Source organism: Scyliorhinus torazame, chromosome 9, assembly GCF_047496885.1.
Source record: "Scyliorhinus torazame isolate Kashiwa2021f chromosome 9, sScyTor2.1, whole genome shotgun sequence".
NCBI classification, from domain to species: Eukaryota; Metazoa; Chordata; class Chondrichthyes; order Carcharhiniformes; family Scyliorhinidae; genus Scyliorhinus; species Scyliorhinus torazame.
The window spans coordinates 261,971,909-261,992,417 of NC_092715.1; the positions used below are offsets into that span (position 1 = coordinate 261,971,909).

General features: G+C 48.4%; 1 protein-coding gene and 1 long non-coding RNA gene across 4 annotated transcripts in view; one reads left to right on the forward strand and one right to left on the reverse strand.

Moving 5' to 3' along the window:
* The window catches only part of svep1 (sushi, von Willebrand factor type A, EGF and pentraxin domain containing 1), a 417,550-nt gene that overhangs the window by 391,702 nt on the left and 5,339 nt on the right, over window positions 1–20,509 (forward strand). For all 3 annotated transcript variants that reach the window (XM_072517335.1, XM_072517337.1, XM_072517336.1), the window contains 2 exons: window positions 17,553–17,648; window positions 19,083–19,176. In XM_072517335.1, coding sequence (XP_072373436.1) covers window positions 17,553–17,648; window positions 19,083–19,176 — 190 coding nt within the window. The remainder of the gene's footprint in view (window positions 1–17,552; window positions 17,649–19,082; window positions 19,177–20,509) is intronic.
* Window positions 1–20,509, reverse strand: part of LOC140429851 (uncharacterized) — a 78,103-nt gene that overhangs the window by 51,047 nt on the left and 6,547 nt on the right. The window lies entirely within an intron of this gene.

Genomic DNA, 20,509 nt, shown 5'->3' on the forward strand with positions numbered 1-20,509 from the left:
AAATTAGGTTTGAAAGCGGAATTAGCTCCAGCATTTATTTACGAAGAATCAGTTTTTGCTTCAAAACATTTATGGTTTGACTGTATGGAATATAATCTCATTGCACATACAGCCAGCAGCGAAATGATTAATTCTTTGTTTCTTAGCCAAGACTTTGTCAGGTGACCAGGATGTAGAAACAGTTTGGGTGGAGATGAGAAACGATAAGGACAAGAAGTTACTTGTGGGAACGGTGTAATTGTAACTACACAGTAGGACAGAGTAGAAAGGTAGAGATAATGGGAGCTTGTCAGAAAGGTATGATGGTTATCATGGGGGATTTTAATTTACATACCGGGAAAAGGTAGCCTAGATCAGGAATTCAAAGAATGTTTTCAGAATAGTTTCTGAAGAACTGAAAGCCCTGGAGTCAAACAGAGGGCAGGCTATACTCGACCTAGTATTATGCAATGAGATAGGATTAATTGATCACTTCACATTGAAGGCACCCCTAGGTGGCAACGATCAGAAGATGATTGAATTTTACATTCAGTTTAAGGGAGAGAAGAATAGGTCCAAGACTAGCATTTGGAACTTAAGTAAGGCCAATTTCCATGGAACCATACAAAGGTTACGGTGCAGGAGGCCATTCAGCCCATCATGACTGCAATGGCCAAAAAAAAGAAAAACAGAAACCAACTGCTCATTTTAATACAATTCTCTAGCACCTGGTCCGTAGCCTTGCAGGGTACAGCATTTCAGATGCAGATCCAGGCACCTTTCGGAGCAGATATCGGAGCAGAATTAGGCCATTCGGCCCATGAGTCTGCTCCGCCATTCAATCATGGCTGATATGTCCTCATCTGCTACCTACAATGTTGCAAGAGCTGGATTGCGAAATCAGCCAGAGCACCTCTTCCCTCGAACAGCAGGAGTCGGCAATTTAGCCGCCCGAGCCTCACCCCCTCAATATGATCATGGCCAATCCCATCCTGGCTTCAACTCCACCGTCCTGCCTGGTCTCCATAGCCCTTCGACCCATTACCAATTAAAAATCTGTCTAACTCCTCCTTAAATTTACTCACTGTCCCAGCATACACCGCACTCTGGGGTAGCGAGTTCCACAGATTCACAATCCTTTGGGAGAAATAGTTTTTCCTCAAGTCTGCTACCTCTTATTTTAACATTATGACCTCTCATTTTAGAATGCCCCACAAGAGGAAGATGAGTTGAGCGTTTTAACCTAACCACCAACTTAGGCAGTGAATTCCAGACATCTGTAGCGGGATTCCCCCGAATCCCCGCGATGGCCCAATGCCGGAGTAAGAAGCGGCGCGAACCAATCCGGCGTCGGACCGACTGGAAGTTGCAGAATCCTCCGCACTTCCAGGGGCTAGGCCGGTGATGGAGGGGTTGGCACGACACCAACCGGAGCCGAAGGGCCGGTGCAAGTTAGCGCATGTGCAGAACCGCCAGGGTGGTTCCGCGCATGCGCAGACTGGCCGGCGTATTCTAGCGCATGCGCAGGGGGGTGTTTTCTCCGCGCCGGCCATGGCGGAGCCCTACAGAGGCCGGCGCGGAAGGAAGGAGTGCCCCCACGGCACAGGCCCGCCCACAGATCGGTGGGCCCCGATCGCGGGCCAGGCCACCGTGCCCCCCCCCCGGGGCCAGATCCCCCTGTGCCCCCCCAACTACCAGCCAGGGTATCTCTCCCCTCTCACCTTAAACCTATGCCCTCTCGTTCTAGGCTCCTTTACCTTTGGGGAAAGATGTTGACTATCCACCATATCTATGCTCCTCATTATTTTATAGACCTCTATAAGATCACCCCCAAGCCTCCTACGCTCCAGGGAAAAAAGTCCCAGCCTATCCAGCCTCTCCTTATCGCTCAAACCATCAGGTCCCGTTAGCATCCTCGTAAATCTCTTCTGCACTCTTTCTAGTTTAACAATATCCTTACGGGATGACCAGAACTGAACACAGTATTCCATGTGTGGTCTTGCCAATGTCTTGTACAACTTCTACAATACGTCCCAATTCCTGCATTCAATATTCTGTTCAATAAAACCTACAATGCTGAATGCCTTCATCATCACCCTATCCACCTGTCCACACATAATATAATAATCTTCATTGTCACAAGTAGGCTTAAATTGCAATGAAGTTACTGTGAAAACCCCCTAGTTGCCACATTCTGGCTTCTGTTCGGGTACACTGAGGGAGAATTCAGAAGGTCTAAATTGCCTAACATCGCATCTTTCGGGACTTGTGGGAGGAAACTGGAGCACCCGGAGGAAACCCACGCAGACACAGGGAGAACGTGCAGACTCCGCACAGACAGTGATCCAGCTGGGAATCGAACCTGGGACCCTGCCGCTGTGAAGCCACAGTGCTAACCACTGTGCTAATGTGCTGCCCTCGATGATTGAGCTTCCACAGTCCCCTGGAGTAAAGATTGTCAAAGATTCACCACCCTTTGAGTGAAGAAATTCTTTTCCATCTCAGTCTTAAGTGGCATGCCCTAATTCTGAGCCTGTGTCCCGTTTGTAGAACAACACCTACCCCCCCCACCCTCGGTAGGGGAAAACATCCTCACTCCATCCACCCGGTCAAACTCTGTATGAATTTGTATGGCTGAATGTGACCACCTCGCATTCTTCTAAACTCCAGAGACTAAAGGTTCAGTCTATTTAATCTTTCCTGCTAAAACAATCCTTTCATCCCAGGAATTAATTTAGTCAATCGTCGTTGCACTCCCTCTATGGCAAGTATACCTTTCTTTAGGTAAGGAGTCCAAAACTGCAGTCAGTACTCCAGTTGTGGTCCCACCAATACTCTATGTAATTGCAGTAAGCCATTGTTACTGTACACAGATCCCTTTGAAATAAATGCCAACCCATTCCAAAACAATAGGATACAGTTCACAATCAGACTGCAAAGATATTTTGCTGATGTTGAAACAGGCCTGTGAGATGTGAGTATGGAGCTATCCATTGTTGTGTTGCTGCCAGAGATCTGTGTGTAAAACGGATCACAAGCAGACGCTCCTGAAGTGATTAGCTGTTCCTGTTATATTGAATTGAGATGGCAGCACAGTGGTTAGCACTGCAGCGCCAGGGACCCGGGTTCAATTCCAGTCTTGGGTGACTGTGTGGAGTTTTCACTTTCTCCCCGTGTCTGCGTGGGTTTCCTCCGGGTGCTCCGGTTTCCTCCCACTGTCCAAAGATGTGCAGGTTAGGAGGGGTTATGGGGATAGAGTAGGGGAGTGGGCCTAGGTAGAGTGCTCTTTTGGAGGGTCAGTGCAGTCTCTATGGACTGAATGGCCTCCTTCTGCATTGTTGGGATTCTATGGTTCTGGAATTCTATGTAGAATGCAGCACTATCAGAACAAGTTAACTGTACCATGTACTGGAGTCGCAAAGAGATGGGCGAGAGCTTCTAGCTGTTCATAGCAGTGGGATTGTCTAGACCCGCCAAAACCTACAGGGTTCCCCGATAGCACAAGGTGGATTCAATGGGAAATCCTATTGACCGTAGCGGGTCGCCTGCCGCTGCCAGGAAACACCCCATGGGGGAGGCGGAAGAATCGTGCCATATTCTCTATTCTTCATTGCATTTTACTTTTTATGGGTCTTATATTGTAGTAAATAGCAACAAGGCTCAAATTACACATCTGTATGGCTGACATTGCGTCACGGTGGGTGCCAAGGGGGAGATGAAAATGTAAGAGGGACAAGAACAGAAAAGGCAGGGTGAATGAGGTGTGTGGCTAGAAAAGAAGCAAAGTGGATGAACAAAACAATAGAGGAGTGAGAAATGGGGAAATGAAGAAAGAAAAAAACATAAAGATAAATAAAGAACAGGAATGAACAATAAAAAGGCAAGACAAGCATTTTAGACATTATGATACAGAGGCCCCGGGCTTTCAGTTAGTATTGAGAGGGCGTGCCCAATGCTGACTGAGATTTAATCTGCCTTTTTACCATTTTACTTTGGGGATTTTGCACTTTCCAATGCAAGCTCCAGCAAGGATTGAGAAAGGCAGGCAGACAAGTAGCAAACAAATTCCAGAGCAGCCAAGCCCCCTTTTTTCATCATGAACTGCAGACCCACCCCTTAAGGTCGGTCTTCAGTTCACTTGACTTGTACTGCTTTGAACGGAATCATTATCCCCCAAAACTGCGACGCTTCACTGCACTGACTGCAAACTCGCCTCAACCCGGACAATGCTCCAACCCCTCTCCGCCCCCCTCACCCCCCCCAACAGTGACCATTGTGCCAATAAAGCTAGGAATTGAAAGTCTAAATTCTTGCGTAAGTGCGTCTGCTGGGACTTATGCATTTTAATGATGTAAGTTAGTTTGGATGCCTCTCCCCACATCAGAGGATTTAGGTCTATTCCATGTGTGCCTGCCTGTAGGCTCATTGCCACTGATGCTTCATTCTGAGCTGGTTATCTTGGCTGTTTTTTGTCAGTGATGGTTTGCCATTGCTTTGCTCTCTCAGTGGCCTCAGGAGGCTGGAATAGGAATCAAATCTGCACTGTTGGCATAGATCTGAACCACACACTAGCCATCCTGCCAACTGAGCTGTGAGCCCCATATGGTAAAGATGCCTATGCATTAAATAATTAAACTTCATTGTTTAATCCAGTGGCTCTCTAATATGTTCAGTTGAAGGATCGTGTAGTATCTTGGCTCCACCAGTTTTGAACAAACTATCATATGTTTATTAACACAACAATTTACAGGGTGATGCAGATTCAACACTTCCAGACATTTTACGGAATCTATCTGAGCAAAATTCCACGCTCTGCTAGGATGATCCCGCATCTTAGTTACCGATTGGATGAGCGGGTCACATGACCCTTCAGAAGCTTTGCCCTCTTAAAGGGGCTAGCTACTGCATCCCTCCCCCTGTAAGTTCTGTGGTGATATGCATATGCATAGCAATGTATATAATTGGATGTACGACCTCCAACCAGCAGATGGCGACGGTGATCCACCATGTTACTCCACAGATCAGCAGTTGGTAGTAAGTCGTACTAGAGGACAGTCGCATTAGAAGTAATTCCAGGAGAATTCACTTATTCGTTACCGTTTATATTTTGATTTGTTAGTTATCTTTCCACGTGTACGGCCAGCACGGTGGTGCAGTGAGTTAGCCCTGCAGCCTCACAGCACCGAGGTCCCAGGTTCGATCCCAGCTCTGGGTCACTGTCCGTGCGAAGTTTGCACATTCTCCCCGTGTTTGCATGGGTTTCGCCCCCACAACCCAAAGATGTGCAGGCTAGGTGGATTGGCTACACTAAATTGCCCCCTTAATTGGAAAAAATAAATTTGGTACTCTAAAAAAAAATTTTTTTTTAATTTAAATAAACAAAAAAAGTCTTTCCACATGTTCATTTTGTTAATAAACTATATTATTATTCAAATAACTAGATGGTCTGTGTGCATCTTTACCACAACACAGAACATAACAAGTTCCTTACTGTAGACAATGATAGTTAACTTATACAGTTCCCCATAATTTACAACAATGAAAATTTTGAATCAGTCCATCAAAACCTGAGTTTCTCTGGAACAACCCCACCAACTGGGGTGCCTCAGTTGGGGTACTTCCTGTAGAAACTGTGACACTGGGTCTCGCTTCTGGTTCTGATGCTTCAACCTCCTGGGCATGACTCTGCCGAATTGGAGCGATGGCCCATCGCCGGCGTAAAAAACGGCGCAAACCACTCAGGCATCGGGCCGACCGGAAGTTGCGGAATTCTCCGCACTTCCGGGGGCTAGGCCGGCGCCGGAGGGGTTGGCGCTGCCCCAGCCGGCGCCGAAGGGACTGCGCGAGTTAGCGCATGCGCAGAACCGCCGGCGTGGCTCAGCGCATGCACAGACCGGCCGGCGTATTCTGCCGCATGCGCAGGGGGGGGGGGGTCTACTCCGCGCCGGCTATGACGGAGCCGTACAGAGGCTGGTGCGGAAGGAAGAAGTGCCCCAACGGCACAGGTCCGCCCGCAGATCGGAGGGCCACGATCGCGGGCCAGGCCACCGTGTGGGCCCCCCCCCGGGGTCGGATCCCCCCCGCGCCCCACCCCCTAGGACCGCACCAGCCAACTTACCTGCCAGGTCCCGCCGTGTGGGACTATGTCCAATCCACGCCGGCGGGACTGGCCAGAAACCGACGGCCGCTCGGCCCATCGGGACCCGAAGAATTGCCGGAGGGGCCGCTGCCAACGGCCCCCGACCAGCGTGGCGTGATCCCCGCCCCCACCCGAAAACCGGCGCCGGAGAATACAGCAGCCGGCGTTAGAGCGGTGGGGCGGGATTATCGCCATCCCCCGGGGATTCTCAATCCCACCCCATGGGCGCGATTCTCCACCCCCACGCCGAAGTGGCCGTGCCGTCGTGAACGCCGTCGAGGTTCACGACGGCGCGGAACGGCCGCGGTCGCGACCGATTCAGGCCCTGACAATGGGCCAGTATCGGGGCTGCGTCATCTACCCGCGCAAGGCATTGTCGCCCGCATAAAAGCGGCGCCGATTAGATGACGCGGCCGGCGCCGCATAACAGACGTCATCCGTGCATGCGCATGCGTGGTTGCCGTCCTGTCTAAATCCGCCCCGCAAGAAGATGGGGGACGGATCTTGCAGGGCGGCGGAAGGAAGGAGGTCCTCCTTCAGAGAGGACGGCCCGACGATCGCTGGGCACCGATCGCGGGCCACCCCACATTTAAGGTACCCCCCGGTGCAGGATCCCCCCTCGCCCCCCCCCCCCCACAGGCCGCCCCCCCAGCGTTCACGCACCGCCCACGACTGTAGCGACCAGGTGTGGATGGCGCCGGGGGGAACCCGCCGTTTTGGCTTGGCCGCTCGGCCCATCCGGGCCTCAGAATCACGGGGGTGCCGGAGAATCGCCATTTTGGGTGTCTCCGGCGATTCTCCGGCCTGCGGCACGCGAAACTCGACTGGGCCGTTCCCGCCGCTTGGGAGAATCGCGGGAGGGCGTCGGACCGGCGTCCCCGGAAATTTTGGGCGCCCCAGGCGATTCTCCCAACCGGCGTGGGAGTGGAGAATCGCGCCCCCTGTGTTTCAGTCAGAACAATACTCTCGCCTGTCACAGGCTGATTGGAAATTTCACTTTGTGGGCAGCCAACACCACCTCCAGCTGGCAATAACGGATCAGGCTGTGACACTGGCTCTTGGGACGACTCACGTCCATGCAGATGGTGCACATGTTTCCTAAAAAACCTGTCCTCTCCACTTCATAAAAGAACGGTTCCGTCTTGGCCACAGCAATTCCTGGAACCCAGCTTCGGCCACTCCTGAAATTTCTCACATAAACCGGGTCATCTATTTTGCATGGTCTTGCATCTTTAGTTGAATCATGGTTCCTCTTTTGGTCGCACTGTCCTGCCTCCATCCTCCCCGTTAAAATTGGGAATATCAGGCTTAGCCTGGTCCTTAAACATCAATCCATCAATCGTTCTGCTGGAGATATATCTGTGGTCAAATGTGGGATGATCCTGCCTCCTAAGAGGAACCAAGCTATTTTTGGTTCCAAAGGTGTAGCTGATTGTTTCTTTTAGCTGGTCTTGAAAGTCTGGCCTAGCTGCTCAGCCAGCCCACTGGATGAGGGATAATACTATACAGCTCTCATAGAATTTACAGTGCAGAAGGAGGCCATTCGGCCCGTCGAGTCTGCACCGGCCCTTGGAAAGAGCACCCCACTTAAGCCCACACTTTGAACCTATCCCCGTCACCCAGTAACCCCACCTAACCTTTTTGGACACTAAGGACAATTTAGCATAACCAATCCACCTAACCTGCACATCTTTGGACTGTGGGAGGAAACCGGAGCACCCGGAGGAAACCCACGCAGACACGGGGAGAACGTGCAGACTCCGCACAGACAGTGACCCAAGCTGGGAATCGAACCTGGGACCCTGGAGCTGTGAAGCAACAGCGCTAACCACTGTGCTACCGTTCTGATGTGTTTTATCCCATTGGAAGACGTGAAACTTTGAAATTTGGTGCTTGTGAAAGCCGTTCCATTATCTGACAGGAGTACTTCATAAAATTGTGAAACACTGGGGAAGTTTCTCAACCATGGCATATGTGGTTGTGGATCTCATCTCAAATGACCAACCCTTTGGAGTGGGCATCTACCAATAGAAGAAACATAGATCCAAAAAATAGTCTTACATAATCTAAGTGACTCGCACTCATGGCCGACCTGGCCATTCCCAAGGGTGCAAAAGGGCTGTGAGTTCAGCAGTAACTCGTACTGATCGCAGTGCTTCACCAAACTCAATATTCCCATCGGTGCCTGGCCACCAAACATGGCTTCTGGCAAGCATCTTCATTTTGACACGCCTGGATGGACACTGAGCAACACTGCAAGGGGCAATTCCCTCCCTGGCACAGGGACGTTTCCCTCATTCCCCCTGGGGTGATGCGATGCTGTCCTCACAGCTTAGCTCATCTTCCTTGATGTGGTGTGGCTTCATGTCTTCAGAAATCATTGCATTCTGCCAACTTGTGATAACCCTCACGAGGACGCAGGTCCCGACAGTCCCGTTTGTTTTGTGTGCTGCCATAATGTCTTTGTTTTCAGTTTAAAATGAACCAGTTTGGCTTTTCACTCCGCGCCTCCTGGAATTATTACACCAACCTATTAATATTTAGTGTTTTATCTTTGATAACAGCGGGTCCCTGCTGGTCTATAATTTTATTTGCTATGCTGACATACCAGAGTGTCTGGAAAATTCATTACCATGAAAGGTACTGGAGGGGGAGAGGGGGGAACTCTCTGGCAGTGGAAGGCGAATAAGTGCATCAGCGTTGGCTATTTGAGTTCCTGTTGGTGTTCAAATGTATATTCATAGATAGGCTGATAGGATTAATGCCCAATGCGGCTGATGCAATCGGCGGAATAGCTGTGTCCTGCTTGAAAAGAGTCATTAGTGGCTTGATCTCTGTTACAACAGTGAAATGTCTTCTATAAATATATATGAAATTTTCTAAATCCGTACACAACAGACAGTCCTTTTAATATCTGCGAGTAACCTTTCTCAGCTCCTGAAAGAATTCGGGACACGTATCCAATAAGCCTATCAGACCCACTATCCATTCTGTGAGATAAAACCGCCCCAAAGCCGTACGGGGAGGTGTCACACGTTAGCACAAACTTCTTGGACAGGTCAAAATGTACCAGTAGCAGGACGAATGTAATAGTTGCTTGACCTTATTAAATGCTTCTCTCTGTTGTGCTCTCCAGAGCCATTTCTGGTGTTTCTTCAGTAACGCATGTAAAGTTATCAATAGTGTTGACAGATTTGGAGGGAAGCGCCCATAATAATTGACCATCCCCAGGAATAATTTACAGTCTGAGACATTTCTAGGGGTTGGTGCATCCTTTATTTCCCTTACTTTGTCCTCCATGGAATGCAATCTCTGAGCATCCACCCGGAAGCCAATGTAAGCTACTTTGCTGGCCTGGAAAGTGCATTTTTCCCATTTTTAGGTGAACTCCCGCCTCCTGACATCATCTCGCTACTTCTTCTAGATTAGCCAAGTATCCTTCCTTGGTTGCACCAGTGATCGATACATCATCCAAATACACAACAAAACTTGGCAAGCCCTGAAATAAACTTTCCATGGTTCTTTGAAATAGGGCAGGAGTTGATAAAAAGGCAAATGTACAAACTTTGTACAAACACCCGATTCGCGGCGATTCTCCGGCGACCGGAGAATCGCGGGAGCGGCGTCGGACCCGATCGCGGGTTTAATTGCCCATTTTGCAGGCAAAATGTACAAACTGATTTAATTTGGTTGTTAATAATCATCTAACCTCTGTTGATGTACATGGCTTATATCCAATTTCATAGAGGAGATGTGCGAGGCAGAGGGTGGTGAGTGCCTGGAACGCGTTGCCAGGGGAGGTTGTGGAAGCCGATACATTAATGGCGTTCAAAAGGCATCTCGACAATTACATGGATAGGATGGGCATAGAGGGATACGGCACAAGGAAGTGCTGACAGTTTTGGCCAATGTTGGTATGACCAGTACAGGCTTGGAGGGCCAAAGGGCCTCTTCCTGTACTGTATTTCTCTTTGAATATCCTCCAGCCAATCTTGCATATAATTCCTCTCGGCGGAATTCTCCAGTAACGTTCCCACGCCCATGAAAAAAGGCGCACGAATCAGTCTGGACTTACCTGGAGCAAGACCAGGGTGATTCTGCGATTTCCAGGGGGCTAGCAGCATCCTGGAATGCTCCTTGCAGCTCCGGCTGCAGATACGGGGCCCTGCACATCCGGTCGGGGGGTCTGCGCATGCGCATGGCGGCGGCCACGGTCGGCTGCACCGCGCGACATGGCCGACCCACACCGCGGACCGGCACCAGCAACATAGCCCCCCCCGGATCACGCGTGCCCGCTGATCGCTGGCCTCCAAATGGATCCCTGGCTGTCTTGGAGTCCACCCCCCAGCGAAGAATCCCTCCGCCCCCCCCCCCCCCCCCCAACCAGGGCGGCCGCGAACTATGTCCGCAGCCGCCACGCCGAGAGCCTGCCGGGTGGAACCATGAGAGAACCACGCCAGCCAGAACTCGGCCAGTTGACTTTGGAAAATCGGTATGGGGGCCTTTTTCAATGGCCCCCGACTGGCGCCACGTCGACCGTGCACGCCCGATTCCCGGCGATTCTCCACGACTGGAGAATCGCGGGAGCGCCGTCGGACCCGATCGCAGGTTTGACGTCCATTCTCCGCCCCCGCGCCGAGCACGATTCCGGTGCGGAGGCTGGGAGTATCCCGCCCTCTATCTTTCAGATAGTGTATTCGTCCAGCTTTGCTGCTTGGTTTACTGTTAATTTGTAGTCTCCGCAGATACAGCCTGTTTTGTCTGGTTTTACCACAGACATCGTGGGAGCTGCCCATTCTGCAAACTGGAATAGCTGGATGATACCAGTTCTTCCAGCCTTTATAGCTCACATGCGACTTTCTCCAACAAAGTCTAGCCCTGAAAAGTTTTGGGGTGGCTTCTGGGTCTATGTGAATTTTTGCCTTTAAGACTTTAATTTTTTCAAGTTCATCTTGAAAAACATCCTGACTCTTCTGGATTATTTCATGCCAGCTCCCTTTCTTAATTCTGAAAATGTCCAACCAGTTGAGTTTAATTTCTTGAAGCCAGTTACAGCCCATTAGTTTTGGTCCTTGGTCAGACACCACAATTAATGGAGGTTGGGCAGATTGTTATCCATAGCTCCCAGGTATTTCGGCCATCTCCATTATTTAATGGCCTCCTCTGTGTAAGTACTCAGTCTAGATGGTGTGTTCTGCAAAATCAGAGGCTGAACCCCTTCTTAAAGTTATCTGTAGGCCTGCCCCCCTACTATGGGAGCAGACGCTCCCATGTCTACTTCCAATCTTAATGGTCTACCATTGACCAATAACACCACTGTAATGGGGGCTACCTTGCCTGTTTTCACCTGAAGAACTCCAGGTGAACTATTCATCTGAAGAACGTTCCGATCACTCACAGAAAAATCTTCAACATTATGTACTGATGCTGAACTGTTCACTCTATTGCCAGTAGGCTGGCTCTGCTTCCTCAAGCTGTGCCTCAGACGGCCACTCCGGTGGTATGTGAAGCATTCTACTTCTTTGAATCTGCAAATCTCTGGGCAATATTTCCCCCACACCTGTAAATCTCCCCTCCAACCTCCCGGAGGACCCTACGTACCTGCCATGCATACCCCCACCCTCCAAACCCTCCTCCCTCCTTTCATGGGGATTGTCCCCCCTGGGCCTGGACCTTGGCAGTGCCACCCTGGCACTCCGACACCATCGCACTGCCACCAGGGCAGTGCTCCAGCCAGATTGGCAGACTGAGGGTGGCAGTGCCAATATGCCAGCTGGGCAGTGCCACGGTGCCCATGTTCCAGGGGGAGGGCCAGGGGACCACTCTGCACTGATCCTGATCACCCAGGGGTCTCCAATGGCCCAGGGGACCCTCTGGGTGTCGTTCCGCCTAGTCCACATTTGTGTGGACTAGTGCTGAACGGCGCCCAGCTGCAGCCTCGCTGGGGAGGCCAGTGGATCCCATGATGCCAGTGACTATCTGGTAAGTTCATAGAAGTCTTAAAACTGGCTTCGACCAGCAACACGGTGGTGCAGTGGTTAGCACGGCTGCCTCACGGCGCCGTGGACACGGATTCCATCCCGGCCTCGGGTCACTGTCCATGTGGAGTTTGCACATTCTCCCCATGTCTATCTGCCTCTCACCCCCACAACCCAAAGATGTGCAGGGTAGGTAAATTAATTGCCCCTTAATTAAAAAAAAGAATTGGGAACTCTAAATTTTTTTTTTTTAAATGGCTTCGTCGTGTGCCGTTTGGTCCCACCCCCTGTGGGAGCGATCCTGACTTGAACGCCTCGTGGGACCCAGAAGAGGGCTCTCCGGCATTCACCCGCTGCACCGCTCTCGAGCAAGAGCGCAACATGGCCGGCTGACCACGCCCAATTTACCCAATGTAGAAGCATTGAAGGAATGCACTCTGCCAAATACAAGCATCTCTGCAGCTCTCTTCTCCTTCACAAACTTGACTTCGACTGGAGCAGATACTAAGCTGATGATCTTACAAGCGCAATTGCTGCTCTTTTTGCCAAGTGTAATAACTTGGCTCCACCAGTTATGAACGAACTACAACATTTATTAACACAACTATTTACAGGGTGATGCAGATTCAATCCTTCCAATCATGGCTCTAGGACCTAACTGCAAAAAAGTCCGTACTCTGCTCGTATGATCCTGCGTACTTGTTATCGATTGGACAAGCAGGTCACAGGCACTGCAGGAGATCGCCCCTTAAAGGGGCAGCTACTACAGATCTCTTTTCAAACAGATTAATAATTAGAAACCCCCTCTACAGTTATATTATGTAATGCTCAATGCAAAAGTATTGCATGTAAAGTGTTTGAAGACTGATATTTGCTTGCAGATATCAGTGAGATGGGTGTGCCTGTCTATCACTGGAGATTCTATCTATCCCTGGTGTGATGTTAACAATGGGTCTCATTCTAAATATTTCATGCTTTACAATTGAATTGAAAGGTGAACTCGCAGAATGTGGTTCTCCAAAATGCCTATGAAAATAAAAATAGAATTAGATTTACACAGCCTGATAAAGCTGTGGCCCAGCAAAACACTGACAACCCGGTTGTAGATTAGGTTGACTTGTTTTTTTACACCTTTGTGCATCTCCTTGAGGGACAATGCATAAATGCAAGAGGCTAGAGTCTTTGTTAACACCTGTTACACTCCACACGGAGCTTTAAGCCAAAATGATGAGATCATAGTGCGCTCTGCTGCCACCCCATCATGAGACTGGCCCTGCTCAGTCAGGGCATTCACATTACTTTGCAGAGCCCCAGGGAGATCAGTGGCCTGCACATTGGGAACATTTGGTTTAATCAAAAGACAAATCTGAGATGCAGCTATGTGCAAAGCCTGCTGTGATTGCGTCTACAGACCTAGATTTCAACTGTCCTTTGAGATTTGTTTCTCTCATATTACCTGCCCTTGAGATTTTAGCTGCAGGGCGGTTGCTACAATTAGGCTTGGCACTCAAGAGAGTAACAAAAGATAGAAAAACATGGCGAGTTAGATGCAGAATAAGTGAGACACACACGGGAGAGAAACAGAGAGAATGAGTGAAACAGAGAGAAAAGTGCACAGAAGAGAAGGAAGTTTACAAGTTTACGTTCATTGGGCTACAGAGCCAGCCGTCTGCTATGCATCCCTCCTGACATTCATCCGTGTCTACCTGTAAGAACAGGCGGTTGAAACAATATTGTTCGTTTGACACTACCACACAAACTCAAAGAAATTTGCATCTATATAGTATCTTTCACAACTTTGGAATGTCCCAAAGTGCTTCGCCTCCACTTATTCTGAAGTGTAGTCACGGTTGAAATGTAGGAAATGCAGCATTCAATTTGTGCACAGCAAGCTCCCACAAACAACAGATGTCACCACAACCAGAAGAGGGCATCCACCCACCCGCCGCTCTTCAAAATAGTGCCCGGCCAGGTGATCTTTTACATCCACCTGGTAAAGCAGATAGGACGTCAGCTTAACTCAGCCAAGTCACTGGGATGTCAGTGAGATGATTTGCTCATGTCTCTGGAACTTGAACCCACAACCATCTGAGTTAGAGGTAAGAGTGTTAACTGAGTCATGGATGACTGGAAACCAGCCAAGAGCTGGTAAGAGGACCAACCTTTGGGTAGCCTTTAAAAAACAACTTTGGGATAAACCCCAATGCAGAAGTCAATATGAATTATATTGTGGATTTAGTCTGAACATTGGTTCCCAATACAATTTCTAATAGAACATAGATTCAAGATCAGAGGCAGAAGGTGTGGAGGGAACATGTGGAAGAACTTTTTTATGCAGTGGGTAGTGGGAGTCTGGAATTCACTGCCCAAGTTGGTGGTGGAGGCAGAGACCCAAACTCTTTTAAGAAGTACCTGGACCTGCACCTCTAGTGCTCTAGGGGCAGCATAGTGGTTAGCACAATTGCTTCACAGCTCCAGGGTCCCAGGTTCAATTCCCGGCTTAGTTCACTGTCTGTGCGGAGTCTGCACATCCTCCCCGTGTGTGCGTGGGTTTCCTCCCACAGTCCAAAGATGTGCAGGTTGGGTGGATTGGTCATGCTAAAATTGCCCTCAGTGTGCAAAATTGCCCTTAGTGTTGGGTCGGGTTACTGGGTTATGGGGATAGGGTGGGGGTGCTCTTTCAAAGAGCCGGTGCAGACTCGATGGGCCGAATGGCCTCCTTCTGCACTGTAAATTCTATGATTCTAAACTACAGGGCTATGGGCTCAGTGCAGGAAGGTAGGATTATAAAGGGCACTGGGGTGACTTCTGGCTGGCAAGGCCAAGATGGGTCAAATGGCTTTCTGCTGTGCTGTAACTTTTCTATGATTCAAACAAAATTTTCAATTAGTGTTCTCCAAGCTTCTGTCTCACTGGTGGTCAGTCCTGGAACTCTCTTATGCAATTCACTCACCACCACTGGGGAAAGGATATCATTCCAACAACAATATGTATTTATTTAGCACCTTTATTGGTGTAAAATATCCCAAGTTCTCCAATAGGGTCATTATCAAACTAAAAGGGGTACTGGGCCAAAATCTTGGTCAAAGAGCTGGTTTTATGGGGCATCTTAAATGGGGAGAGAGAGGTGGCAATGTTGAGGGAGGGAATTTCAGAACGTAGGGCCCAGGCAGCTGAGAGCACGGCTGCCATGGATGGAGTGATTAAAATAGGGGGTGCTCAGGAGTCCAGAATTGGGGAAAAGAGATCTCAGAAAGTTAAAGGCTGGAGACAGGTGTAGTATTAGTGAGGGGCGAGGCCATGCAGGGATTTAGATGAGAATTTTAAATTCAGTGCATTGCCAAGCCCTTCCTGTTTCCTCCTGGGGGAAATTGGAGAGCAAGAAAATTATGGGGTGGTGCATTATTGTTGCCAAAGCAAACAACCAGGGACAATTTCTGCTGTCAAGAACCTGCAATTATTTAATGTCTCTAGGCACCAGCAAGCTTTCGTAGCTATGTGCAAAATGTTCTTTTGTCAATCCTGAAGGCTGCATTGCACGAATGATTCTTTAAGTAGGTAGATTATCAAATTTCAGTCCTATTAAACATACTAAAACAGCTCTGATATGTAGGCGGAATGAGTCGTTGAGATGGGAAAGTGGTAGAGTAAAGCCTGTGTGTATACGTTACAACAACAAGAGTCCCAAAGTTCCACTTCAGTATTTAATTAAGTGGCATGGTACTCCTATCTTGTTGAAATGATCAGCAAACTCACTCCCCAAACCTATGTGACTCGAATTTGTTCTCCTGGGCCAGAGGATCAATTGTGTAGACAAAGTGGGTCTTCCAGCAACAGTCAGTCTTGCAAAGCCAGAAAGATGGGGCCTTTGTTTTTCCAGAAGGAGGAGTTACCATCTTTCCGATGAGATGTTAAACCAAGGTCTCATCTGGCTCCTCACTTGAATGAAAAGCATCAGGCCACTAATCGGGGAGGAACACGGACACTCTCCCTGGTCTCTTCAGAGACCAAAATTCATTCCCCATCCAACAGCACTAAAAAATGCATCATTTAGTCTTCACATTGCTGTTAGTGGGAGCTTGCTGTGCACATATTGGCTGCCACATTTTCTATGTTAAGATACTAACCATACTTGCGGAGCCACAGGACTAGAGTGGAGTAATGGGACTGACTGAATTGTTCCATAGAGAGGGAGCTGACATGGAGATGACCTCCCTAATGGCCTCCTTCTGTGGCATAAGGATTCCGTGACTCTATGGTCTGGATCTTTCAATCCCGCCCACACCAATACCAACCAGTTTCGGGGCTGATAAATTCCACCCTATGACTCACAAAATATTTAATTGGCTGTTGTGAGGTTGTGACATGACAGAATTAAAGTCTTTCTTCATGAAACACCAAGTTGCCTTACCAGTTTTTGTTGTCATAGAAATCCTACAGTTCAGAAGGAGGCCATTCAGCCCATCAAGTCTGCACCGACCCTCTGAAGGAGCACCGTACCTAGGCCCTATCACCACAACCCGACCTATCTTTTGGACACTTAAAGGGCAGTGTAGAATGGCCAATCCACCTAACCTGCACATCTCTGGACTGTTAAATGAGCAGTGGGAGCAGGTATTTAGTCCCAATGAGTGCGTGGAGCAGACCTGATGAGCCAGCCAGTCTTATCCAGCCTGTCAATTTTGTATTTTCCATTTTGCATAGTTTGTTCTGGAGTCAGTGGGTTCTGTGCCTTCCAGGTAAGCAATAGAAAACAGCCTCAAAGAACTATATTCTAGAGTAAATTTGGTGTTCTCTTCTCGTCATTTCCAAGGCAGAGGGTATTAATGTGGCATTTCTTTAGCTTTGAGTCCTGAAAGTATTCCGATACCACTAACCTTTGAACCATTAAAAGGTTATAGCATAGGAAGAGGCCATTCAGCCCATCATAGCTGAGAAAAACAAAACAGACACCGTTCTAATCCCACCTTCGAGCACTTGGTCCTGAGCCCTGCAGGGTACAGCGCTACATGTGCAAATCCAGATACCTTTGAAATGAGTTAAGTGTTTCTAGCTCAATTACCAATCCGAGCATCTCTGGGTGAAAAGGCTTTCCCTAATACCTTCTCTAATCTTTCTGCCAAAAATCTTAAATCTGCTCCTGTTAATTGACTTCTCCACCAAGGGAAACAATTTGCACTCTATCGAGGCCTATAGTATCGATATTGCCTTGGTGGCTTTCTTTAACAGTCTGCGATACAATTCATCTGTCCCTGGTGACTTATCAACCTTCAAGGACATCAGGTCTCCAGTAATTCCTCTCTCTTAACCATGAACTGTCTATCTACTTAGCGCCTGGCAATCAACGAATGCCTGCAATAATCAAACTCCCACGTTTCATGGCAAAACGAGGGCAATATTGTAGCCATATTTTGTGTTCTTTGTGTAACATGTATCCTTATTCTCTTTATCCCCAGCAATCTGCATCCTACCGTGCTTGAATGGAGGCCTCTGTTTGGCACCTTATAAATGTGATTGCCCATTAGGATGGACTGGCTCACGATGCCAGCGTGGTAAGTCTGCTTCAGAGTCTAATGTCTCGCAATGTAGGGGTTTCTAAAATGAATCTTACGGCACAGATGGAGGCCATTCAGTCCATCAAGCCCATTCCAGTCCTTAAGAGCTCTCCACTTTGACTCATTTCCATCACTCCTGCCAGTCAACCCACTATTTCCTTGTAACCCTACACATTAGTCCCTTTTCAAGTATTTAGCCAATTGGGGGGGGGGGGGGGGGGGGGGGGGGGGGGGGGGGGGGAGGTTTGGCATAATCATGCTATCGCTGGATTAGTAGTCCAGGCTAATGACCCGGGCACATGGGATCAAATCCCATCATGGAAGGTGGTGGAATTTGAACTCAATTAATAAAATATGGAATTGAGAGCTAGTCTCAGTAATGATTGTTGTTAAAAACCCTTCTGGTTCACTAATGTCCTTTTGGAGAAGGAAATCTCCCAATCTTACCCAGACTGGACTACATATGACTCCGGGTCCTCAGTAATGGGGTTGATTCTGAACTGCTGTCTGAAAGGACCGAGTAAGCCACTAAGTTTAAGGCCAATTTGGGATGGGCAACAATGCTTACTTTGCCAGGGAAGGCACACATGCCATATGAGAATAAAATTCTCATTTGAAAGTTATCATTGAATCTGCTTCCACCAGAGCATAACAACTCACTACATTAAAGTATTTCTCCCATTCTTCCCCTTAACTTTTTCTGTCAATGGGCCTGAATCTGTGCGCTCTGGTTACTGGCTCTCCTGCCCAGTGTAAATAATTTCTCCCCATTATCCTTAAAAGCCTTTTTGATTTTGTAGACCTTGTGGTCTTGTAGTGCAGTGGGCAGCCCCCCGCCGCCCCCCCCCCCCCCCCCCCCCCCCCCGGCCTCTGAGCCAGAAGTCTGGGTTTGCGTCCCACCCCAGGAATTGACAACCGAGGGAGGTGCGTTCATAAAACGGCCAAAAAGGTTGAGTATCGACCTGAAAATCCTCCCACACACATCAATGACAGGCTGTAAGAGCAGTGGAGATTCCTGGTCAGTTAGGTAACAGGGGGAAAAACTTGGAGCCCTACTGCCTCTATCCATGTCTTCGGAGTATAACACCAATGCAAAAGCAACTTGAATTACCTGCGTGAACAGTAACATACCACCCCCTGAATTGCTCCTGACCATATCAAGTTTTATTTTGTTTACCCGTCAGACAGTTCCTAGGAAACTGGCTGTTTAACACCGACACTGTATTTCATGGGGATTTGTTCAGGTCAAGTCAGAGGCCTTTTCATATGTCTTTCGAAAACTGTGCAAGATAGACGGCACAAGTTGCCTGTTCACATAGGATGTTTAAGGGGGGGTTGTATCATGCATCTAAAAACACAAAGCTAAATATGTGAACTATCGGATGATCTGTTGGTCTAATTTAACTGGTATGATTTCTGTCCATTAATTAGCTGTGTGTCATTCTCCGTGTTTAAATGGTGGCAAATGCATTCGACCTAATCGATGTCACTGCCTTCCAAGCTGGAGTGGCAAAGACTGTTCAAGGTAAGTCCATTTCCGTCATTTTAATCATTCGTGTCCCAATTTAAAGCCCACATTTTAAAATGGTCAAGAGGATGAGGCGATAACTGGAACATGTTGAAGTGCTACAAAGGTCAAATTGCATCTTTTTGTTATGAAATCTTTCTTTCCATCAGCTGGTACACATCTCCTCGCATCACACATTTGTCATGATCGGGATGTTGTTATCAAATTGAAACAGTTGAAAGGGAAGTTATCAAGGGTTATATATATAGAGAGAACTGTAGCTGTGCGGGGTATTTATGTTTGTAGTTGATAAAAATGTGTGTGTTTATAAAATGTTAACTGAATTCATAGAATAAACGTTATTTTTGATTTAAAGTGCTTAAGGCCTCTTTTGAATAACACCTGAAAGGTAGGCCCTTATGCTCCCCATAACCAAAATCTATAAACAGTTGTGGGTCAGGGTTCTCTAAACCCTGGCGCATAACAGTATCAATCACTTCCAACTCTTGCTGGTGTCTCCTTCTTGTGGGGGCAGTCCTGCCGCTAAGGGCAAATACAAACGCTGCAATTTGAATTCAGCCACCGCACACACCCCCACACCAGAAGGCATGAACCCTGATGCTCCCCTCTTTCCTGAGGCCCTGTAGCTCACACAAACAACAAATGGAAAATGACCATTTTGTCTGTTTTTATGATGTAGATGAATGGATAAATATTGATCAGGACACCGGGGAAAACTCCCCTGCTCTTCTTCAAAACAGTGCTATGTGATCGCTTACATCCAGAGATGGCAGGCAGAGCCTTGGTTTAATGTCTTATCCAAAGCACACAGCCGACACTGCAGTACTACTACTGTCCTGGAATGTCAATCTACACCTGTCGGTGGAAAATGGAGGGGGAGTTGTGGAAGTTTTGTGGAAGGCATGTCCACGTGTATTGTTGCCCTTGGAATGTAAAGGCGAATTTGTACTGGCACGCTTTAGCCAATGGAATGGACCAGAAGCCATTACTAATGTCCAAAACCAAAAAAAAAATTGACTGGAGTCCCTGTTTGAGCATGGTCTCAGGACTCGTGGCTACAGTGGGGGCTGCTGCTGGGGTTACTTTATTCAGTTCCCAGTAATCAATGGTCAGTCACCATGATCCATCCGGTTTCCTGACGGGCCAAATCGGTGCGTTGTTTGTGGAGGCTACTGATCTGAGTACGCCTTGATCCAACAAACTCTCTATGACTTTGGAGATTTCTCCCTCTGCTTCCTGGGGAAATCCGTACTGCTTCTGGGGTTTAGGGTCAGGACCTGTAATGTTCACAAAGCCAGCCAAACTGCCACAGTCGTGCTTGTGCTGTGCA